Source organism: Nilaparvata lugens, chromosome 1, assembly GCF_014356525.2.
Source record: "Nilaparvata lugens isolate BPH chromosome 1, ASM1435652v1, whole genome shotgun sequence".
Taxonomy (NCBI): Eukaryota; Metazoa; Arthropoda; class Insecta; order Hemiptera; family Delphacidae; genus Nilaparvata; species Nilaparvata lugens.
The window spans coordinates 11,245,643-11,271,550 of NC_052504.1; the positions used below are offsets into that span (position 1 = coordinate 11,245,643).

A 25,908-nucleotide genomic window follows, 5' to 3' on the forward strand; every position below is an offset into this window, starting at 1 on the left:
TCTTTGATAACAACATAACATAACAACAGTAACATAACTACATAACATGACAACATAAGGTAACAACGTAACTGAACATAACATTAATGCCATTTTAACAGAAATTTTATTGGACTTCAAAAATGTATTTCTTCTTAGGCCGGTTGCAGACGAACCACTATCGCATGTGGGATGTGGGACCAACATACCACAGAACAATACAACTAACGCAGAGAGACTTTCACACTACATTTGAGAAAACGCTCATTAGTGCGAATGTGGAACAGAAGCTAGGGGAAGCGTGGTGCTCAAACCAGTAGTACCACAATCGAAAGGAGAATAATCGCTACCACAGCGAGCAACACCATGTGGAAGCATCACTGCCATGCCTGCCAATGCATTCCATATTCGCTGCGTTTGTGGTACCACAGAAGGAAAATAGTAGCTTCCGCAACCCACATGTCATAGTGGTTCGTCTGCGACCGGCCTTATTGATGAATTACCCAATACTCTACAGACTAAAATAATGGCATTTGATTTTTGAAGTGTGAGCAGAATGATTTGATTTATAATGCATTTCATTCTTTGATCGAATGAAGCAAGTTTAATTTTTCGATTCTATAGAAGTTTCCAATATCGATACTATTTTTTTTTATTTTAGGCACTGAAATAGGAAGAATCGAAGCCATGGATGCGGACTCTGGTGACTATGGGAAAATAACATATCTTCTGGATCGTATTTCATCTCTGGTAAGTCTTTTGAAAATTATTGAAGCTCAATCACTGTCTTGATTCACTCAGAGTTACTAAGAGCCATAAAAAATGTACTACTACTTTTTGATCAGTCTTACCTCTGTATTATAGATTAGGAATAGGTAAAGATCATACAGTCTTAAGAGTCTTCACCATTTTTTTGCTTCATTGAACAAATGCAAACAAACAAAATTCCATTCATACATTTATTAATTCAAGATACACAATTATTCATTAAAATAATTAGGGGAGGACCAACAGAAACAGCCCAAAACTGTTCCTCCCCGGAATTTTTATCCATATACGTAAAAAAAACTTATGTCTCTCCACTTTATAAAATTGGTGTCCAATTTACTGAGTAAAGTCTTTACAAACAATAAATTGTTTATTTGTTGATTTGTAAGAGAAAAAATTGCTCAGAGTTACTAGTTCGTGCTAACTTGTGGCCTCTTGAACAAATGCAATCTAGCTAATGTTTTAATGCAATACTATTTTATTGTTCTCATACCACTTGATCGATACACCATTTTTTCACTTGTAATTGCAACATTCCCCTTTAATTATCTGATCAAGGTCAATCCGATGGAACCTTCAATATGAGTTGTCAAGAATATTTCTTGTTTATAGCAATATATATATATATATATATATATATTATATATATATATATATATATATATATATATACTTCCCATTCAATCAATGTTGCTAGTATAAAGTACTTATTAGGTAATTATTAAAGTAATTATTTCATCACTTTTGATTTAGTTCTAGATTCAATTAATTCAATTCAAGGACTTCTTCCATATTGTTGGAGTAATTTTCAGGGGAATGTATTGTAAAATGTACACTTTCTGAAAAGTAAAGTCAATTTGAATAAACAAAAATGAATTCGGATTCAATCTGGAGTTATTGTGCTCTTTGTTACTGAAATATGTTATTTTGTAGGGTAAGTTTCAAATCAATCCAGAAACGGGAGTGCTGAACATATCTGATCGCCTGAACAGAGAGGAGCAGAGTGCCTACATGCTTGTCATTGAGGCCTGGGACAACTATCAGTTTGGATATGCTAGTGGCGAGAGTCGCAACGCTTTCAAGCAGATTGTGTAAGCATTCTCCACTCTCATCTTCAATGATCTCTTTGGTAGAGAGTTAGTGGGAAGGATATTTTTAATATTCTTTCCGAAGAATGGACATTGATAATTTGATATGTCCAAAGCTCCGCCAATTTATGTAGATGCATAACAATATAATTATCTATAGTTACTTTATTACAAATTTCTTTTTCATATCATATACAGTTCAATAATTATTTTCTTAGTCTATATTATGTGAATTCATCTATAATTTTGCTGTATTGTAAGCTATTGTATATGAGTGTATAAGCCAGTATATATTGTAATCTATATAAATAAAGTAGGTACTCAATCAATTAATAAATTGAACAATGTAGATGTAGAATGATATTAAAAACAATATAAAAACATGAAGTACTTTGAACATGAAATATGAAGTATTTTAAACTTGAAAATGGCCAAAGTAGGCAGAAACTAGTTGTTTGAAATGTTTTAAATAAAAGGGTACTTCATGCTTTTATATTGTTTTTAATAGTTTTAATAAAGTAGCCCATATAAGTGAAGTGATTTTATGTAGAATGTTTTATGATGAAATAGAAACACAATAGAAACTGATAGAATTTGTTGAGTAGAAATTGATATTGTGGAATTTCTCCTTATATTGAAAAACACAGTTTTATTTTTGTCACATCCATATCTATTGGATTGTACACAGGACTGCAGTTTCGTGTGAAACTAACACATCTACAGCTGCATGCACTACACTACAGCTAAAGATATGTTGGTTTCAACACGAAACTGCAGTGCCTGTGTACAAATCTAATAAATTTGGATGTGACAAAAATGAAGCTGTTTTTTCAACAATAAAAACTCTTGAAAGACTTTTATCTTGTTCAATAAATTAAGCACTGTCGATGTTGTAGAATTTTTACTTACTCTGCCATCTCAGAGGCATGTTGGCAAAAGTCATCAAAGATGACTCTGCCATCCTTGTATGTATTTGCCTGCTTGAAGATAATGGAGAGGAATATCTGTCAATATATCGAGGTCAATCGCAATGTACATAAGTATGATAGACGAGAGAAAAATAACTTGAGAATCAAAAAGTGCAACTATAGTTCCTCTCAAAAGAACTGGGAGTATATGTCAATTAGGTTTTTTTAATTTTCTTCCCAAAAATGTGAGAACAATGGAAATCCACTCTTTTGATAGGTATTTGAAAGTTTCATTGATGAAGAGATGCCTATATAATGTACAAGTATTATTTTATACTAATTTAAATTACTGATTTTATGTTTTATTTTGCATGATCTGAATATTGTTCTATGTTACTGCTGTGAATTGTATTGACGTTGTCGTGACACTTTTTGTTTTTGACAATAAATTATTTGATTTATGATAAAATTAAACACAATAACATTTCTTCAATAAAAACTCTTCTATTGGTAACATTCTTTTAAAACAAAACCAAGGGGTTTCGATACTCAAGACATCAACTTCAGTTGGTCTTTCACTGGGCTTTGTAAAAATAAAACATCGCCAGTAGAAAAGACTGAGTTTTGTGTTTTTATTCCAATTAGCTCTTTGAATAATTGATCCATTTTATTAATTCTAGGACTATTTCTTCCATCACTTCTCAACATTGTGACAAACTTTCTATTCCTCTGATATTATTTATTCTGTGGTATACTCATATTTATATTAACTTTCATAGTAAGGGCTATGTACTCATATATACATGAAGATTAGAAATCAAAGTACCTTCGTATCAAGTTTGAAATTACATTATAAGTAGAAACATGTTGTGAGAAATAACATTTGAAAAAGGGTTCCTTGATTTTAAATTTTCAACGAAATTTTGTATATATTTATTTTATGTTATATTCACATTCATTGTATGTTACATTTATATTTATTCTAAGATGTGTTAATGAAAAATGTGTGTTTTGCAGAGTGAACGTATTGGACGTGAATGACGAGGCGCCGGTGCTGGACCGCTTGCCTGAGCAGTGCGTGACCGTGACTGAGTTCCACGATCCCAGTGACGTCATCACGCAGCTCAAGGCCACAGATGCTGACGACCCCAACACACCCAACAGCTGGGTGCAGTTCTCCTTCATCGCTGGCAATGATGATGGTAAAACACATGTCTCAACAAGACACATAATAATATGTAATATATTATATTGCTCAGTTACTTCGATATGTGGTAATCCGCCTCAAGTCTAGGTACCTTAGCTAAAGATAACATTAGCTATATCTTGTTTATGGTAATAGCTTGGAATAAGGAAAATATATGGTACTGTCCTGTAGAATAGTAGTTCCATACGAAAACACATTAGATGATGATGATGGTAAGTCACATCTCTCAACCAATAGTATCTTGCTCTATAACTTTCAGTGAATCTGATACTGGTATGTGGTAATCCGCCTCAAGTCTAGGTACCTTGGCTAAAGATAGCATATGCTATTTTGTCTATGGTAATTGCAAGGAATAAGGAAAATATATGGAGCTGTCCTGTAGAATAGTAGTTGCAAACGAAAATATATTAATGTATTTCTTATTGATGTCATGAAGAGAATGAAAATTCTTCCACACTTTGCTAATACACGTCCTCAGCTCCAATTCACGATATAGGTTGATACCCGGCGCACTCTCTTTCAAAATTTTTATAAAGATGTGGAGAGGATAATATCTTAGAGAAAAGATAGCATAATTTATGCTATATTTCCTCTATGATAACATCAAGTGGCAGAGCATTCCACTCACGGAAGCTGTAACATAATGAAGCTCTGAATATTGCCGTTTGTATTTGGAGAGTGAATTGGTGCAACTGAGTGTCGATTTGATGAATAGATGTAAGGGTGGCCTCTAACGACTGGACAAGTGTGTTGAGCATGTGCTCGCCTTGCATGTTGGGTCATCAGCGAGAGCCTTCGAACAAAAAACAGGTGTTTGACAGCAGCTTCTAACATAGAATAAACAATCAATAACAATGAACCACTGGAAAATTACAAATTGTAATGATAAAAAAATTTAACCTCAAATAGAGCAGCAAAGAAAAGTTCAACAACTAAAAATTCAAAACCTAACCTCAAATGTTGTTCGAAGCCTTTTCTGTGATGACACAACAATGTATGTCATACATCACACTTGTCCTGTCGTTAGTGGCCACCGTAAAAGGTAGAAGTCTTTTTTCTTTCAATATTCCGGACCAGTACCTTGCACAATCATTTAGGGCCGGTTTCCGAGCTCGGGATTTAGATAAGTTCTAGACTTTAAACAGCCGAAGTCAGAAAATTGGCTTTTCGAAACGGGGCGTAGTCGTAGTCATCGTCAAAGTCACGTTTAAATTAAATTTCAAAAAGCTAGAAGATTGAACACAAAATGAAATGAAGAAATAAAGAGAAAATAGTGTAAAGTTCCAGCTATTTTGAATTATTTAGTAATGTTTCATTTCGTCAAGGAAAAACGTTTCCAATTATAGAAATGAGAAAATAAAGATTTGTTTTGCAGCAACTATTCACTGCGACTACGCCCCGTTTTGGAAAGCCAATTTTCTGACTCCAGCTGTTTGAAGTGTAGAACTTACCTAAATCCCGAGCTCGGAAACCACCGGCCCTTAGTAGGTTTGACATAGTATATAGTATAAGGTACAGTTTCAGCCAATCAATTCTCTATGAAGAGATGTTACGTCATCATTCCATCGAGCATAAAAAAATCTCAGAGCGTACTTTAATGTCCTTTGAAGACTCATTGAGCTCTCCAAAAATGTAGACACTGTACACCAACTATTGATTATTTATTGATTCTTCATCACAAATTGCAATGTATTTTCAGTTCTTTTAAGAACCATTGCATACTAAGACTAACAATAATCAAAATGTATGATTGTGTGCTTACAGGTCTATTCCAGATCAAGCCGGTGGACAACTGGTCAGCGCATGTGTTGAGCACCGGTCCTCTGAAGAAGCGCTACGGCAATTACAGTTTAGTGGTGCGCGCGCAGGATCTCGGGATGCCGCCAAACTCGGTGGTCGCCAATCTGCACATCTGTGTCACAGATTTCAACGACAACGCACCACGCTTCCTCAGTCCGCCGCACAATATCACCATACGCGTCGCTGAGGTAGGTTCACGCTCTTGTATAGTCAGTGAGAATGATTGGACGGTTTTTCTCACCACCTCATGTAGTAAATAGTACGAGGGTCATTTTTTCAACCTCCGATCACATATCATGAGACACAGACAAGCGACTTCCACAGAACTAAACAGCTTGTCATCTCCATTGAACGCCCTGTGATCGTTACAGCCAGATCGTCAATTGTTGTCGTGTTATAGACCCACAAACATGGCCTTGTTTGCCTAGTTTACACATTGCCAATTGGCAAGACAATTAATCGTCAGAAGACAACTGACCGGCATGAAATTACTGTCTTCGTATGAACACTTTAGGTCAACTGCCTTGCCAATTGTCCTGAACTGTCTCCGGGAGTAGACTGAGGACAGTCAATTGGGCCCAGCAAGCCCCCCCCCCCACCACCACTCGAAATCTCAGTTGTCGCGACAATTGGCACGTTGTGAACGGTGTAGTTCAGTAGCCCCAATACCTACTATTACTTCAGACCTCACAACTGAAGCTCTGATAAACTGTGACGTCATAACATGTAGATCGATGATCTACCAGCAATAAGCAAGTGAAATAAGGGGCGCTGATGCTTGTTATCGCATCTGATAAGGTAAAAAACAAAATTCTAATTACGAGTTCTATTTTCAATGTCTTCCATTTCAATAAAATATGGTTTGTTTATCATTCTTCTAAAATTCGTTTGTGGAAAGTAATAGTGAATTTGGGGTTTTAAATCATGGAATTCTGCTGTTGTGTACCTTATTGTCGTGGGAATTATAACAAGACTCTGAAAGTTTCCGTTTTCTCTTTTTCGAAAGATGAAACTTTGAAACAAAAATGGATACGAGCGATGAAGAAAGAACTTCAATCCTACAAAACAGCAGTTTACATTGAGTGTAAAAGAACAGTTTAAATAAAGTGTGAAAGGAAAGTGATATTAAAATCTGAAAGACCAGTGAAAATAAAGTGTGAAATAACAGTGTAATTAGAGTGTGAAAGAACAGTGTAAATAAAGTGTGAATGAATGTTTAATAATATGAAAGAACTGTTAAACTGATGAATTAAAAAGTAAATGAAAGTTTTGGAACTGTCCAGAACATCATCAGATAGAAAGGTTTTACCTAACTGGAAAACATTCTCCTGATGGGTTTCTCTGTACCACAGATTTATTGTGATTTAAGTCTGTGGGAGCCTCTTTCCCATTAAAGAGATACCTCTGATATGGTTTATAGATTTAAATACCATAATTTATAGCACAATATAGTATAATTCTTCAATAGCTCTATCATTGAATAAAATATGTCTACCAAGCCGAAAGTATGGATAAATTATTGCATGTGGAATGAAGTGTTCTTATTTTAATAAAATTGCTATTTAATAAAATACAAATGTCTTTAATCTGGAGTTTAGATAGTAGTAAAAAATCGATACAGCAACAAAAGTTGGAGAGAATACATTGATAAGCTAGTGTGATTCTATGAAGAATCAATCTACATGTTATGACGTTATTGATTAGTTGTGGGGCCTGAAGTAATAGTAGGTATTGGTTGTGGGGCCTGAAGCAATACCTACTATTACTTAGTAATAGAAGGTATTGGTAGCGCTGTCTTGTTTTTGCCAGCTCAGTCGCAACAGACACAACAGATGACGAGCCATATGATGACGAAGATAGGCTATGTTTAGCTGTCATTTGCCGTGCCAATAGTTGACCGCGTTTAAACAACTTCTCGTTCAACTGGCCTCGTCTCCGACAATCCGCAACCACGTGATGACAATTGTCGAAAGACAACTGTCTCGCCAATTGGCGATGTGTAAACTAAGCTTATCTGTTAATTCCAAATTCAGTAATTATTGATAACACTAACCAGTTTTGTTATGAATACTTATAACTATATCATATAATATATATTTTTCAAATTAATATTATATCATACAACTCACTATCATTAAATCAACTTATCTTGATTCAATTTGGTATTGCAGAATGAGACAATTGGAACGCCAGTGATAACAGTTGAAGCAGTTGACGACGACATAGGGCCGAACGGAGCTGTCAGATACAGACTGCGTCAGGACAACACCGGAGACTGGAGAACGTTCAACATCGACCAGGACTCTGGTCTGATTACACTCAAGCAGCCATTAGACAGAGAACGACAAAAAATCTATCAGGTAAACCTCCAACCACAAACGTTGAAAACACGTGATACCTTAACGTTGAAACGGTTTAAATTATAACGTTAACATAAAGGTTGAAGTAAAGTGTTGGAAAGACGTTGAAAAGTGATTGGAATTATAAGGTTGGAAAATTCAACCTCTAACGGTTATACAAACGTAGAAATAAAATTTCAACGTTGAAAAACATTTTGTGCCACCTTACAACAGTTCCTCACGTTGTATGAATTGGAATAGGAACAGCTATTTTAAGACCTGGCTGTATCTTGAAATTGAAAGATATTGGATAGAAAATGTCAATTCAGTATGAGTGGTTTACTATAATGTTGATCTGTCTGTCGTTCTTTACAATCCAAAAACCCACTGTAATCGACTATATCCGCTATATTCTCCACTATATTCTCAAATTCCATTTGATAAACTTTCTAAAAAATGATAAATATCTCTTCAAATGGGTTTTTGGATAACTGAACTTTTTATTATCTTAAGATTAGAAACCTTGACTAAGTATAAGCATAAGAAGATGTATCATGGTATAGGGCACTGTCAGTTTAAGTTATCTTTTCTCAATGGTATAATATTATGATCTCATTACAATTTAAATTTTTCTTCTTGTGCAGATTCGAGTGGAAGCTTACGACCATGGAGTACCAACGCCATTGTCATCCGACCTTGATCTCACAATATACGTCAAGAATATCAACGACTACCAACCGCAGTTCGTTATTGAAGAATATACTGTCAATTTCACTGGTGAGCTCTCTTTCATTCAACATTAATAATATAAAAATAAGTACAGATTCTGCCTAAATGAATAAGGTACATGACACCAAATCCCACTACCTTCCACTAAGATTGCTCTTTACTATAACATCATTTTTATAATTGAAATAATAATAAAATCATCAGTTCTTTTTTGTATATTTTTTTAAAGAATAACATGCATGTTTCGACTCATGATAGTATTTTCAAAAGGCGAAACATGCTTCAACTTTTGAAAATTGCTCTCATGAGTTGAAACAAGGATGTTATGTTTTAATCTATTATATAAAGGAAGGAATTGGTTTATACATGTTCGGGGTACAAAATACATGTTGACGCATCATCAAAACTGAACTGATCAACTTGAATTTTCTACATAGATTATTCACCGAGGATGGCTATAATATTCACTGAGGATGGAGATTAACTATAAATTAATGTAATAATCAAAACAAATTTAATCTATATCAGCATGTACTATAAAACTGGATTCCATCTATTTGTGCTTTCAACAGACCCTTGCTGAGCATAAGTAACACCTGCTCGTAAAATATAAAAAGACACTGATGATTTCCATTTTAAGCGAGCCATTCACTATCCGACAATTTGGTCCAACTACGTTGAATCTTTTGCCACTCATGCTCCGGCTGGTTAGTCCAACATCCCCACTCACATTTCAAATCGAACCTGACTAGGTGGCTGACATGGAGGTCGGACAAGACAGGGGAACAGTTCACTAGACTTCCGACAGCATTCGCCCCGCCCACAACAATCCTATTCACAGTTTGACGTCGAATTAATGGACTTCAAGTTGGACAAAATATCGGATAGTGAATGGCCCACTTCAATAATAGTAGTTGCCCTTTAAAGAAAAAGTAGACATTTTGTATAAATTTGAATAATTTGCATTTTCGGTTTGTTCAAAAATGTTTCAATAACTTCAGAGGATTATCTCATGAATGTTGCTTCGTCAATTTTTTACTCAACTTAAAACTCAATTTTGATTGTTTTAGAGCATGTACTTCCGGGCACTGAGAGACGTCAGCTGGCGGAGACGATTGACAGGGATGAAGTGGATGACCTTGACGACCCTCCAACTCCAGTCTGCTACTTCATTGTGGCTGGCAACGAGGATGGATTCTTCGGAATTGAGCCTCTCATACATCAGATCACAGTAAGTGTTTTGATTAGATAATCGAAATTATTATGGTTGTGGTAACAGAATGTCCTACGAAAGGCGTAACAGCCGAATACAATAGATTCTACATAATAACAATAACAACAATAGTTGGCCCCTTACAGCCAACCCGTTCCACCACATGGCGCCAAGTGATTGAATGAGTATGCTTAGGCAAATTTTATGTGCAATAGAACGGCTTCTTACGTAGAAATGGAACTGATTTCTCAAATTGCGCGTTGGCACAACAATTCCAATTCCTCGATTGCCAATCTTCAGGTGGTGATAGGCAGGCAGTGATACTAAAATAAAGCATCCAGTTTCTTTCTAGGCCATTCAAGTGAGTCCAAGATGGCTTCCTGACAAAACTGGTTGTAAGAAAGCTGCTGTAGATCTGGTTGGAGGCGCTTCAGTATTCGACGCACAAATATCCTCTGAACATGAAGGATATTCTAAGTATTTCTTTCCAAAGAATGGACATTGATATATGTTCAAAGCTCCGCACATTTATGTAGATACAAAATAATATTATCTTTTACTATTGCATTTTTTCATGTCATGTACAGTTATTAAATTATTATTTCAGTTTATATTTTGTAAATTCATATTCACCTTTGCTTTATTGTAAGCTATTATATATTTGTGTATAAGCCAATATATATTGTAATATGCAGTTGTGCTGTGGTGCTTTTTCGTAATGAAAAACTTGAGTAAACTTTATGCCATTAGGCCAGATCGATACTACTCTATTATTTCTAAATCCCATGGTAACATTTCAATTAGACATATGATTTCTCAATACATTACAGTGTTGTGGTACGTTTTCGTAATGAAAAACTTGAGTAACTTTATGCCATTAGGCAAGATCGAATACTACTCTATTATTCTAAATCCCATGGTAACATTTCAATAGACATATGATTTCTCAATACATTACAGTGTTGTGGTACGTTTTCGTAATGAAAAACTTGAGTAAACTTTATGCCATTAGGCCAGATCGAATACTACTCTATTATTTCTAAATCCCATGGTAACATTTCAATTAGACATATGATTTCTCAATACATTACAGTGTTGTGGTACGTTTTCGTAATGAAAAACTTGAGTAAACTTTATGCCATTAGGCAAGATCGAATACTACTCTATTATTTCTAAATCCCATGGTAACATTTCAATAGACATATGATTTCTCAATACATTACAGTGTTGTGGTACGTTTTCGTAATGAAAAACTTGAGTAAACTTTATGCCATTAGGCCAGATCGAATACTACTCTATTATTTCTAAATCCCATGGTAACATTTCAATTAGACATATGATTTCTCATACATTACAGTGTTGTGGTACGTTTTCGTAATGAAAAACTTGAGTAAACTTTATGCCATTAGGCAAGATCGAATACTACTCTATTATTTATAAATCCCATGGTAACATTTCAATTAGACATATGATTCTCAATACATTACAGTGTTGTGGTACGTTTTCGTAATGAAAAACTTGAGTAAACTTTATGCCATTAGGCCAGATCGAATACTACTCTATTATTTCTAATCCCATGGTAACATTTCAATTAGACATATGATTTCTCAATACATTACAGTGTTGTGGTACGTTTTCGTAATGAAAAACTTGAGTAAACTTTATGCCATTAGGCAAGATCGAATACTACTCTATTATTTATAAATCCCATGGTAACATTTCAATTAAACATATTGATTTCTCAATACATTACAGTGTTGTGGTACATTTTTGTAATGAAAAACTCATTGTAAACAAACGAGCTGAAGATGTGACTGGAGAAGCCATGAAACCAGGTTCTGTTTATATACGAGTAGTATTACATAATGTAAAAGTGTTTGGCAATTTCAATTTGTGTTCTTAATTGTTGTAATCTACGTGCATAATTTAATTCAATTGTGTAAGAATTGTGTAAGATTTGTGTATATTCAAATGATTATCGAATTCTTCTCTCCCTTTGCATCGAACAGGCAGTGAAAGAGCTGGACAGAGAGGTGCAAGAACGACATGAGTTGATAGTGAAGGCGAGCGAAGACTGCGCCACAACTCCACCCACCAACAACAGCTGGTTCGAGCTGCGAGATGAGACTCTGCTCAAGTTGATTGTCAACGTCAACGATATTAACGACAATCCGCCGTTGTTCGTCAAAAATGTGTTCACGGGAGGTGTGACAACCGAGGCTGATTTCGGCACTGAGTTCATGCACGTCAAGGTAATTGTATTTTTATTGCCGAAACCTCTAAACTTGTCCATACTAACTAGTGGGTTGATTGGACGAGTAATGAGTAACTCGAGTACAGAACTCGTGGGAATTTAAATGAAAATTGAATTTATTATTATTAAACGAAAATCCAAATTAAATGCTGTAATTCACCCGTATACTTCTGCTACTGCAAAAATTGACAATAGGGTAAACAGCCAGATGGAAATTCGATGAGCGCTATAATTCAAAAATTATTTCACAGCCCGGGAATCGAACCCAGTACCTCCTAATTGCCGGTCAGGAATGCTTACCCTTACACCAAACTGAAAATCTCTAGATAGCAGCGCTCATTTTATACGAAGCCATAGCGGCCAGCCAGTCTACAGAAATTGAATTTATTCTTCTTCGTTAATATGCATGCAGTGTACAAAAATATAAATATAATTACCCTGTTCAAAATTGTTTACTCACAATATGTTCCGGCTATATGATGCCATTATCAAGTGATTGAAAAATAAATAAAATTAAATTATAAATTGGGAATAAATTTATATTTAAGAGTAGCCATAAGGGAAAAAAGACAATAGTACAAATAGTATGAAAAAGAGTTCTCACGTGGGCTAATGCCTGTAGTTAATTATATTCTCAATGTTGTGTACGAATCAGCTTAACGGTATTTCGTCAAAATTGGCTTCAAAGCCTTTACTTCAATCATTTATTTATTACTCTTATCACCTTAACTTTTCCCACAATGCTTGTAATGTAAAAACATAGAATAAATGCATATAATAATAATAATAATAATAATAATAATATCGTGTGACCTGGCTGGCTCAGGTCTGGTGTCAGAGTTTTCAGGTCACAACTGATCAATTTCAGGGCCTCTGACATGACCTAATGACTGCTTTTCAGGCAACCGGGACCGACGGTTTAACGTGTCCATTCGAAACACGGGAGTGGCCCGAGATAAATATCTTGCCCGGGCCGGGATTTGAACCGGGGCCTCTGGATCATAAAGCCAGCATCTTATCCACTCGACTACGGCCACTCCGCATTTATAGTGAGGTCCACGTTATAATGGCAGTGTTTGATCCGCAATGATATTGCTATCCTTGTCTATCATTCAACAAAGCAAATAGCGCTATCTCTTTCTCGCTTTGCGCTGCTGCCAAATCGTCTTTTAACAATGTAGAGTTGATAATTAATTGACAAAATATTTCATCTTAATAAATTATGAAAATTCATTATGAAATTATTGAAAAATATAATTTCTTGCTTTATAAAATATAATTGATTATTTTAAACGAAAATGAACCGGTAATATTACATCAATAAACCTGTATCAGCTACCGTCTATAGAAGGCATTGACAAGACAGAGGATCGGCAACGTTTTTCTCCACTGCTATTACAACGTGTACCTAAATATATTTATTTTTCTTTCTACCGCCTATCTCTGATGCTCCTACTAATTAGTGAGTCAAGTGGAAGAGGAGGTTCTTATTGCCTCAAGTTTGCCCACAATGTTTGTAATGTTTTAAAGTACTACACTACGTCCAGTCAACGCTATCGTCAAGTTGCTGGCCATGTGGCTTGCCAAGTCGCTGGCCAAGCTAGTATGACAGCCTTGGTCTTGCCATCCGTACTGCAATGTGACCATTTGTGGATGCTCGGCTGGCCACTCGTTTTTGCTCAACAAAAATCGGAGCGATGGAAAGTGAAGAACAGTGAAGGCAAGCAGCCATCCACGCTCTCATGTATGAATTGGGCCATAGTGTGGATGCGGCATTAAATTAAGGCATTCTTAATCTATCTATCTACTGTGTATGTATATTTACTATGTATAATGTATATCAATAGTGAAGATATCGAGGGTAATCGATAGTTGATCATGATCAATATTAACTGGGTATCTCTGTAACTTGCATGGGGGTGTGATCACATTTGATCCGTATATGTGCAAGTGCACATCAGATCATGCATGTGCCATTGAAACACGTTGTAACGTGCGTGTAGCTGCTAACATTGGGCTCGGTCTGGGAACACGAAAAAGTGGTAACATGCTCTAATTCCAGTGGTAAATTGTTCAATCACGTGACTAGTGCAAAATGTTCCCATGGAACGCTATTTAAAAATCGTTGGTTGAAGCTTTTGGCGCGCACTTAAGTTGATTTACACCAAAATGTGTCGTTTACTAGCTGCGTGAATGAACAAAGGCTGTTTTACAAACTTACCATCTAGAAAAGTGTGCATTTCTTTCATTCCATTACTCTCAAATTTTCTATATAGAAAATTCATTTAACGAATGGTTATCAAACATAATTTTGTTAGTTATGTATTCTATGGCTATGCTATGGTAAACAAACAAGCTATCAGCACATACGCAGAGAAGCAAGCAGACTACAATTCAATCGACCAATGAGAGCTCTGAAAATTTGAACTGTCACAATTTACCAGGCTTCGACTGTGGGGCAGTAACTTGGAACTAGAACTAGTTTCTGGTACCGGTACAGAATCTGTCAAAATTCTTCTCATGGGACGCGGAACTTTTTACCTGGTAAATTGTGGATCGGACAATTTACCACATCCCATTTTCCCAGAATGGGCTCAATAAAAGCAACCAGCAAGTACAAACGTTCAGTGCGAGTGTTCCTATTGCTCTTTCCAGATTTTGATTCTCATCTGCACGCTTGGTAATGCATAACCAAGCTTGCACATGAACATATACGCATCAATGTGATCACACCCTTAGCTTGGTATTGGTTCAATAAATTACTTCGAGAGTTATTAACTTGGTGTTCAATTAATAAACCCCACGAGCATGCCAGAAATAGCGGGTAAAGTTAGTCATATTGCATGAATATAGTTTCAGTTTGTGTAAACAATTGATTTTCAATGAGGCTTGTTTTGGCATAAAGCTGTAAGCCTCTATATGTTGTAATTTTTCTATTGATGTAAATAAAATATAACTGAAAATGTGACACTTTCGTTATCACGGCGGAATTGTGATTTGTTGTGCCATGTGAATCATTCGTGTTCCATGTTGTATGTTCAGGCAGTGGACGCGGACACGGGCGAGAACGCTGTGATCAACTACTACATGCTGGGGGAGACGCAGATGACCCTGAGCGAGGGCATGGAGGGCATCCAGCAGCCGCCCTTCCTCGTCGACCAGGGCACGGGGGCCATCCACCTCAACTTCGACCCCCAGAAGGGCATGAAGGGATATTTCGACTTTATGGTCAGTCACATTCAATTAAAACTACTTAATCATGGGTCGATTGAATAAAAACTAGAATATAGTGGCTAGAAACTAGCCGTTAGTTCTAGCTAGTGTTGAAATTCAGTTGAATAATTATGTGCTATTTCTAGGTAGATGCAATTGGGAGTAATCACATGTTTCCGGAAATTTCTTGAGCAAATACTAGATTTAGCAGCTCTCACTACGTCAAATATCGGGGTCCGAGCTTCGCTCTGGAGTACAAAAGCATAAAAATGTATAACGAAAGAAAAAAATTATAATAATATTCATAGTTCATACAGAAATGTTCTGTATCATATCAGAAATGTTCATACAGAAATCTAATCACAGTGAATTGAGATTAATTCCCAGAGGAATGCAAAAATTTCCCTCACAAAGGCCCGGTTGCACAAAAGCCGGTTAAATTTTAATCCTGATTAATTTCACGTGAACCAAATCAGAGAAGACAATTTCGAAAAAGATGGTTCTACTGGAATCAATCATGATTAAAAATAACCCGGCTTTTTTGCAACCGGCACTAAGTACCTGATTGAATGATTACAAAAGTTCAACAGCTGTCATAATTTTGACACAGTCCCACACACATGAACTCACTTCCATCATCAACAGACGATGAAATAATTATTATCATCTGTTTTTCCAAGGATGAATAATAATTGTCCTTTTAATGTCCTTCAGCGAGTTTTCCCAGGGATGAGACCTAGTGCAATCGAATGTTTATATTATAAACCTACTATGTTCTGAATTTCGTTAGAATCGTTAGAGCCGTTTTTGAGATCCGGTGAAATACAAACATATTGAACATCTAAACATATAAAGAGAAATTTCTCGTTTAATAGTATAGGAGTTTTATCCACACGTATTAAACACAAGATTTTATTTTTTCTAGCTCCATCTACAACTTCTATATAAAGACACAGTTCCTTCATAGCCTACAGTAACTGTAGTAACCTGGGCCTAGTTAGTACAAGCATCTTTATTCAACCGAGTCTTGAAAATAACTTGAAATTAGCAGTTGCTAGCTTTTATTCAACCAACCCAACGTCAAAACCACTGGTTTAGTTTACTAGAGATTGATAATGGTGTAACAACCGAAACAAAAATCTCAATTGTTTTAACAAACCAGTGGCTTAGATTATATTAAGTCGTTTCCATTTAATATTTAGGTATAAGGATATTTACCACAATATCACCTCCACTATAGTGAGGTCCACATGGCAGTGGAGAAAGATAGAAGAACAGCGTTGCCGATCCTCAGCCTTGATACTGCCTTGTATAGAAGATAGCTAATACCGGTATATCTGATTTAAATATTAAGGCCCGGTTGCACAAAAGCCTGTTAAATTTTAACCATCATTAAATTCCACGAGAGGGCATCAGTAAAGGTTTTTGTTCCTGAAAAAGATAACAGACTTTTGTGCAACCGGGGGTAACTTTTCATTGTTAAATGTTAACTTTTGACTGTTCATTGGGGGTCACTGTTCATTGTCAATCATTAAAATGATCAATCATATTTTATTCGCCAAGAAAATATGTTTTTAATGATTGAATAATGAATTTTCATAATTTATTGAGATTGAATATTTTGTAAATTAATTATATTTCTATATGGTTAAAAAAAGGTCTGGCAACGTATAGGACCTAGAAAAGGATAGCGTAATATGCTTTGTCAAATGATAGACAAGGATAGTAACACAAACACTAATAAAATACTGCCATTATAACGTGGACCACACTGAAATGGTGCACACCTCTTGCACCTGTTGAAGCTGTTGGTTGCTTGTAAACGGCCAATCAATATCTGATCCTATCTAACCTGATAGGATCGATCTGATCCTATATTTTGTCAGAATTGAAATTATTTCATAGTAATCAAGCTCCATTTCTATTAACAGGTGATGGCGAACGACAGTGGTGGTCTCTATGACATGGCGCGAGTATTCATTTACCTGCTCCGTGAAGATCAGCGAGTTAGATTTGTATTACGTCAGCATCCCACCGAGATCAGAGAGAAAATCGATCATTTCAGAGAGTAAGTTCAATCATTCAAACACACATGATGGAATTTTCTTGTAATAATGTACTTTGTCAACCCAAGAATTTGTTCGGAATACACAGATGTATTTATTTAATTTTTATGACAAAATTATTCCAAAAGTATACGTTTTGTTTTTATGGAATTTTCTTGTTACAATGTTCTTTGTCAACACTCAATATTTTTTCCATTATATGTGGAATATTCAATTTTCATGACAAAAACATTCTAAAAGTACAGGTTCTTGTTTATAAGACCGCGACCGACTAACGAGGAAGAATACTATTTATTCTTATGAGAATGTATAAATGCGTTAATCAGTATTCTGAAAATGCTTGAACAATCTTATAAAAACCAAAGGAATTCTTTCAAGGTCCTTGGCCACGGTTGCATGAAGCGAGACCATAGAGAAAAGATAGCATAAGAAGATATTCCTTGGTATAGGACGTTTCAAAATTTGAAGCCGATTTTTTGTTAACTAAAGCAGATTACTGTCGACTACTGTCTATTATTACTGTTTTGGCCGGGTGAGAGTGTAAGAACAGCATATCATGAGAGACTACCAGCGTCACATAGCTTCAAGAAGAAGAACTACTAGGACTATCGGCTTGCGTTAACAGTAAAATTTGGAACAGGATTGCCCTATACCATAGGATATTTTCTTATGCTATTTTTTCTCTATTGCTGTACTATAATAATTTACTGGGTTATTATTATTGGGGTTGACAATAATGACTACTATTCAAGGAGTTGATTTTAAAAAGAAGAAGTTTAGTGTAGAAATCCCACTGTCTTATTATATAATAATTTCATCTCTCTCAACCGTTAATTTAAGAGTATAATTTGTTTATAATTGAATAGAATTACTATAGAAAAATTTGTGTTTGGCAGAATTTTAGGAAACGTGACTGGCGCAATAGTGAACATAGACGAGATGAAAGTGCATGAAACCCGCGACGGTCGAGTGGACAAAACACGCAGCGACCTCTACATGCATTTCGTCAACCAGACCGACCATTCTATCATGGAAGTCAACTCTGTGCTAAGACTGATTGATCAAAGCATCGAGCGGCTAGATACTCTATTCAAGGTCAGATCCAGTTTACTGTTTTCATAATCTTGAAGTATTTTTTTAGTAGCGTACACTTCAAGTTACTCTATTCAAGGTCAGATCCAGTTTACTGTTTTCATAAATTTGAAGTATTTTTTTGGTACCGTACACTTCAAGTGCGGCACAGATTATACTTACTGGAAATAATTGTATTATTTCGATACATTCATTTCTAAAATCTCGATCCAATTGAATTTTGGTTTGGTAACAAAATCAAGTCTCTTGATTGACAAAATACTTTTATTTTTTTATCATTTACAAAGTATATCTTTTGATAGAATTTTATTAAAAATTATATTTCTGATTGACAAATTTATATTGATGAATTATCGATACTTTCTCATCAACTTAAAATTTCTGATCAACCAGTTATAATTTTAATTGATCTCATTCTCTGAGATCCGAAACTTGTAATTATACAGAGTTAGTGAGATTTATTATGGAAACAGCTAAATATAATATCTTTTACAAGTATTAAACTAAATCATGAGCACAACTAGGCCTATGCATTTGAATAGCTATCCTCTAGAAGGCAGTGGCAAAGTAGAGAATCGGCAACGCTATTCTCTTATTTTTTTAAGAACTAAAAACCACCTACCACCATGTGAATAATCACCTGATGACTTACTAAACACTAATTAATAATCCGCACAAAAAAAAAACAAAACCTACTCTAGAACATGGTACGCCATAGTGGAGTAGGTCAATTTCCACACAGCAAACACTAAACATGTAGGAGGCACATTATAACTTTTTTTTTGTAACTAACTATTGTATGTAATTGTAATTTATCTAATATTTTCTGTAATTGATGTAGTAGTTTTTGTTTTTTGGGAAATAAACATTTATTTTTTACACCCATTATAACGTGGGCCTCACTGTAGGAAATCCTTCAATCCTTGAGATAGTATAAAAGGAATTAGGTAACGTGAAGAGAATGTAGGATAAATACGACACCAATTTTACACATTATACTGAAAATAATTAATATTGTAATATTTCAATAAGAATGTATCATAGGATGGGATAAAGCAAGTAAGTAAAGCAGAAAACTAGGAGATTTTCATTTGAAAAAATAGTATGGACTAAGGAGGAAATCTAAAAGGATTACAGAGTAATCAGCGAGCGAACCATAAAACAGAAGAGTACTTCAAGTACTCTTAGATTATGACTATAACGGAATAGTTATTTGTGTAACTAGTGCGTAAAGTGAGGGATTGCTGCACCGAGGGAAACAGTTTCTTTCTCGAGTGCAGTAACACACTTTACTCACGAGTTACACATTACATTTGTCATGCCTTGAGGCATACATTTGAGGCAATAACACAATTTACTCATGAGTTACACATTAAATTTGTCATGCATTGAGGCATATATTTGAGACAATTTTCAATTCAATTTCAATTTCATTTATTGACAATTAGAATATTCAAAACATATTACTAACTCTTTATAATATGACATATCATTAAAAATATAATAAAATAAACATAATTACTCTTAAATATACTTGAATAAAATATAAAATCTAGACATCACCAACAAAAAAAAACTTTGCTCGCTTGTGAGAGTTGCAAAACAGTAAAAGAAAAACATACTATTTTGAAATAATGCAGAAAGTTTAAGTTAAATTTTACTAATAATTACAATAGAAACTTTATAACAGCAGAATCATAAAAAATCAAACAAATATTGTGCAGAGGAAAGACTATAAAATGAAAATAAGAGAATTGAAATTGTTATATTTAAGGTAAAGAAATACTCCCTCGAAATCCACTCATTGACGTTCTTTTTACTAATTTTGAAATTCAAATCAAAAGGTATTGCATTGATCAGTTTACTGCTTGTGTAAATTAGCTGTCTTCTGATCAATGAAAGTTTAGTAGGATAAACTTGAAATTCCTCTGTTACACCCGGTCTGAAATTATAAGTGTTCTTGATCAACTTTTAGACAGTAATTACATTAGAATTGAAACGCTTGTTTTTTAGGAGTTCAACGTGCTGGACACACAAGGCGCAGAGCGAGTGGAGGCGTTGCGAATCGCCGGCCCGGACAGTGTGGTGTGGATGTGGCTTGTCGGCTGCACTCTCTTCCTCACTCTGCTATTGGTTGTCGTCATCGCTCTCTGTCTGTCGCAGCGGGCTCGCTACCAGCGCCAACTCAAGGCCGCCACCATCACTGCTTTCGGTCAGTCTCAACTCTCAATAAAGCTATTACATTTAAGATTAGCAGGTAACCCGTGCTCCGCAAGGGTCTGTTCAAAGCACAAATAGATTAAATTTAGTTTTATAGTTCCATACTGATATTGAAGTATTAAGAACTTTTATTACAATAGAAAAACGATTTGATTGGACTTTTATCCTAAGGTGCGTATAGATATACGCGCCTCCAACACGCTCCGCAATCGCTCCGATCATGAACGTTACGGGAGATGTTAGCTCTTCTCGCGTTCCACTCTTGCTCCCCGGTCGATCATCAATCAATCTGCTCGAAAGAAGTTCGATTGCGGAGCAGAGCGAAAGTCTGTACACACCTTTACGTGAGCTTTGAATCACGAATTGAATAAATTTGTTTAAATTATTAAAATCATAATTAATTGATTTACAGTTAATCAGTTGAGTAGTTCAGACGTGATGATGCATCATTCGTGTGTTTCCTATTCCGAACATGTGTAACACAATTCTTTCCTTAATTATATTATAGATATTAGATGAAATTCATATAAGATGCGATACTGTGACATGACATGTTTTGAAGTCTAGTGTCATTCTCAAGTATCAAGATAAATCTTACTTGATTTTTGAGAATGACATTATAAATCGAGCCAATAAAAAATATCACGGTAAAATGTAAATTTGTAACTGTGTCGATGTAAATGCGCGTACAACTCGAACAAGTTTTATTTCATTCCACTTAGAAAGCTATAGTGAGGTCCACATTATAATGACATTGTTTGATTAGAATTGGTATAACTATTCCTGTCTATCATTTCTTTCTCGCTTTGCTCTGTTGCCAGATCGTTTTTAACAATATAGAATTCATAAATAACTTACAAAATATTTCATCTTAATTATGAATATATTGAAAAGTATAATTTCTTGCTTAATAAAATATAATTGATTATTTTAAACGAGAATGAACAGTTAATATTACATCAACAAACCTGTATCAGCTACCGTCTTTAGAAGGCATTGACAAGACAGATGATCGGCAACGTTTTTCTCCTATCTTTCTGCACTGCCATTATAACGTGGACCTTACTATAGATCAAAATCTTTTTTATATAGATGAACATTCCTCTATATTCTTTCTCATTATGTCATAAATATATAAGAAGTAATTTATAAATAAGCACAAAGCAAGTTAATATTATAAGAGCACTTTATTTTATATAATTGTTGTCCAGTCATTCCAGGACACACACACGCATCACACCAGTGCCATCATCATCTGATAGTGTCACCAACCTCTCAATACAACATCTCCCTCCTTAAAGGGTATCACAAAATGATACAAACATATAAACTTGTAAATGTAATGTTATTACATTAGTGTCATTTGCATTGTAAATAAATAAAATAAAGTATTTTTTTCTACTTAAGCACTAATCTAGTAGGCTATACAATACTAACAATTGAAAAACCTAGTAGGCTATACAATACTAACAATTGAAAAACCATGCTGAATGCTTAAACATATAATACTATTGTACATCATTATAATTTTTTAATCATATTGAACTTTCTATAATCTCAGGTACCACAGAATCTGATTTAACTGGCAGAGTGGCCGGAAGAGTTCCAAATACCAACATGCACAGTGTGGAGGGTTCGAACCCCATCTGGATGCAAGCTTACGAGAATGAATGGTACAAGGAGGATGATTCGATGAGGTAATATCATAAAAATATCTCATGAATAATGTCACGGTGAGGTAATATCACATGAATCACTCACAAATACATGCAGATATCAGATGCACTTTGAATGTCACTATGAGGTAATATCACAAAAATATCACATTGAGGTAATATCACAAAAATATCACATTGAGGTAATATCACAAAAATATCACTGCACTGAGCACATTGAGAATACGAAGTTTGAACCCTATAGAATGCACAATCACTTTAAAAACTAATTTCTTTGCAAATTTAATAGTTTTAGATACTTTTATTCACAATTTGGTCTTTTTCTCTGGTTTTCTGCTTCTGTGTTCTAGCTGAATGATCACCATCTCATCACTTCATACAAATTGATTTATTAATTTTCATTTCCCACGCAACCATATTCATTTCTATTTTTAAACTTTGCTATGCAATCCTTTTGTTTCTTAATTTAATTGATCCATCACGAACTGCTATAGTTCATAAAGTTTCAATACTAAAATTATTACTTTCACTTTTTGTGTACACTTTTTGACAATTTCGTAGTCTTTTTCATTTAATATTTAACTAAAATGATTACTTGCAAACTAGAGTAATAGTGAAAAAATAATATATATTCACTCACTGACTGGAGCATGCTTTTGAATCACATGCAGCTCATTTCTATTACTTTCTTTGTTGGATCCAATGTGGCATGATTAAATTTAGTCTATATTAATTCTCACCTTGTCAAGCTCGATACAAGCATAACATAATATGCCTATTTGTTTGTTGGAATAAGATCTGTGTTATTTTTATGCAAATTTATTCAAATTATCTTCATTCTAAACTACTTTATATTCTAATTGGTATTCATAGTTTAGCAGGAGTATGGCAGAGAAGCACAAATTACTTTCCATACTTTGAAACATTTAAATTGGGGTTTGTAACGGATAAAATAACTAAGCATATAATAATATTTTAATATCACCATACTTATAAAAATAGATATAATATCGGAAAATATTCCAAATATTCATGTTAAAAGGAATATTGGTATTCATATTTATTCATTCATATACATATACAATTAAGGTAAAACCAACAGTCATTTGTATTGATGTATACAAATTTCATGTGAAATACATATTCAATCATTCTACAAAGATTTCAGTAACGTTTAATCCTATATTATTATAAATTATGATATAAGCTCTAAATAATATGTGTACTTTTATAGTGAGCCCTCAAAGAAAGTAACTTGATCAGATTTGAATATATTTTTATCAGTGTGTATTAAGGTGAGATATGATCTGTATTAATATTACAACCTCAAGTAAAACAGATCATCATCACATGAAACTCTGTGTGGTTGGATAAAGGTAGACGATATTACTTATGTAGCCCATCAATTTTCATCTACTTAGAAAAATAACTACTTGGAAAAATTATCATGCCACTCTAACTGTGCTCTGTGAGTACCGTATACCTTGTGCTTACTTCTAGCAGAGATTAGGGGAGATCTAAGATTACCAACTCCTCTCTGAATATTAAACACTCTCTCTGATTATTAAACTCCTCTCTCATTATTAAACTCTAATTTATTAAATGCATTACTAACTCCTTTCTGCTTCTAGTGGATATGTCTCAGGTTTTGAAGAAATCAAATTTCTACTAACATTTTACGAGTGTTAAAGGTCAGGTTAGGATTGATTTGTTGGGTGTTTTGAATGCTTTTCTGTGGGTGACGTAACGCAGAATGCAGTTTTATGTTTCAGTCAAGCGTCTGAACGCGACTCGCTCGATGAGAACGCTGTTGTCGCACCGACTACGCCAAACGATGGAGGCGGTAACTCCTCGTGCAACAGGTGAGTCACTCACTTCAACCATACACTAATAGTCCTATGAACAGTAGACCTCGCGCAGCCTCCTCTTATACTGTCCATCAGAATAAATCCTGTCTGTATGTCGTATGTCGCGAGATATCGGTGTGAAAACGGCTAATGGCTGTTCGGGTTGGTGTATCAAAAATGCTAACATCAAAAGCTAATCTCCTTTCAAGACATACTGGCAACAGGACAGCTCGAGTTCAAAGCAGAGAAAGTTCGAGAGACAATACTATGTTATTTAAGTTATTAATTGCATGCGTTATTGCATGCAATTTATAATCTTTCGACAGCTGATTTATGATGAATAATTCTAGAGTCTGACTTACAATGAGATATTGAATTGCATGCAATTTATAATCTTTCGACAGCTGATTTATGATAAATAATTCTATAGTATGATTTTTACTCTAATATTGGCGTATGAAGGAGGCTCCTTTTTTCTTTTATATTATCCATGAAATGCAAAATTTTCAAAAACTTTGTATATATGTCGACGCGCAATTTAAAAAGGAACATACCTGTCAAATTTCATGAAAATCTATTACCGCGTTTCGCCGTAAATGCACAACATATAAACATATAAACATTTAAACATTAAGGGCCGGTTTCCGAGCTCGGGATTTAGCCAAGTCCTAGACTTAAAACAGCTGGAGTCAGAAAATTGGCTTTCCAAAACGGGGCGTAGTCGCAGCTTTTATAACAGTAGTCGTAGTTTTTATTTTCTCATTTCTATAATTGGAAACGTTTTTCCTTGGCGAAATTAGACATTCCTTAATAATTCAAAATAGCTGAAACTTTACACTATTTTCTCTTTATTTTATTTTGTGTTCAATTTTCTAGTTTTTCGAAATTTAATTCAAACGCGACTATGACAATGACTGCGACTACGCCCCATTTTGGAAAAACAATTTTCTGACTCCAGCTGTTTAAAGTCTAGGACTTATCTAAATCCCGAGATTGGAAACCGGCCCTAAGAGAAATGCCAAACCGTCGACTTGAATCTTGGACCTCACTTCACTCGGTTAATAATTCGGCTACTTGGCACTTCCTATGGTGGCGTTTCCTACAAACCTATTAGAATTATAATTCCCGATTAATCTTAAATGGGATCATCACATTAGAGTCTTGATTGGCAGGTTATATCATGCTCTTTTTGCATTGAGAGTCATGGCTTTATAATGTGTCCAGTCAAATAAAGACTCTCAGGGTGTATCATGGCTACTTTCTGTCACTGATACGCTGCAGTGTTCTTTTCTGGGGTGGCAGTGGAACTGATATGCATGAGATTTTCATGGTGCAAAAAAAGACAGTTTGTGATCTTGTAGGTATAAACCAATTGGTCGTGACTCTTGCAGTCCAATATTCAAAAACCTGAGACTGCTAACGGTTCCAGCTATCTATTATTTGGAAGCTGTTTTGATTGTGGTCAAAAATAGCCATAAATTTGATTCAAACAGAGCCCAACATGCATAT

At 34.9% G+C, this 25,908-nt stretch overlaps 1 protein-coding gene across 1 annotated transcript in view; it reads left to right on the plus strand.

Moving 5' to 3' along the window:
• LOC120351757 (cadherin-23-like) overlaps positions 1-24,414 on the plus strand; it is a gene marked incomplete in the record, with an annotated part of 175,403 nt that extends 150,989 nt beyond the window's left edge. Inside the window, 14 exon segments of the mRNA XM_039429863.1 lie at positions 641-729; positions 1,681-1,838; positions 3,761-3,945; positions 5,715-5,938; positions 7,922-8,110; positions 8,734-8,866; positions 9,889-10,049; positions 12,041-12,283; positions 15,328-15,513; positions 17,430-17,566; positions 18,461-18,659; positions 20,670-20,868; positions 22,438-22,573; positions 24,312-24,414. Of these exon segments, the coding sequence (XP_039285797.1) occupies positions 641-729; positions 1,681-1,838; positions 3,761-3,945; positions 5,715-5,938; positions 7,922-8,110; positions 8,734-8,866; positions 9,889-10,049; positions 12,041-12,283; positions 15,328-15,513; positions 17,430-17,566; positions 18,461-18,659; positions 20,670-20,868; positions 22,438-22,573; positions 24,312-24,336 (2,264 nt within the window).
• Positions 24,415-25,908: the final 1,494 nt, after the last annotated feature.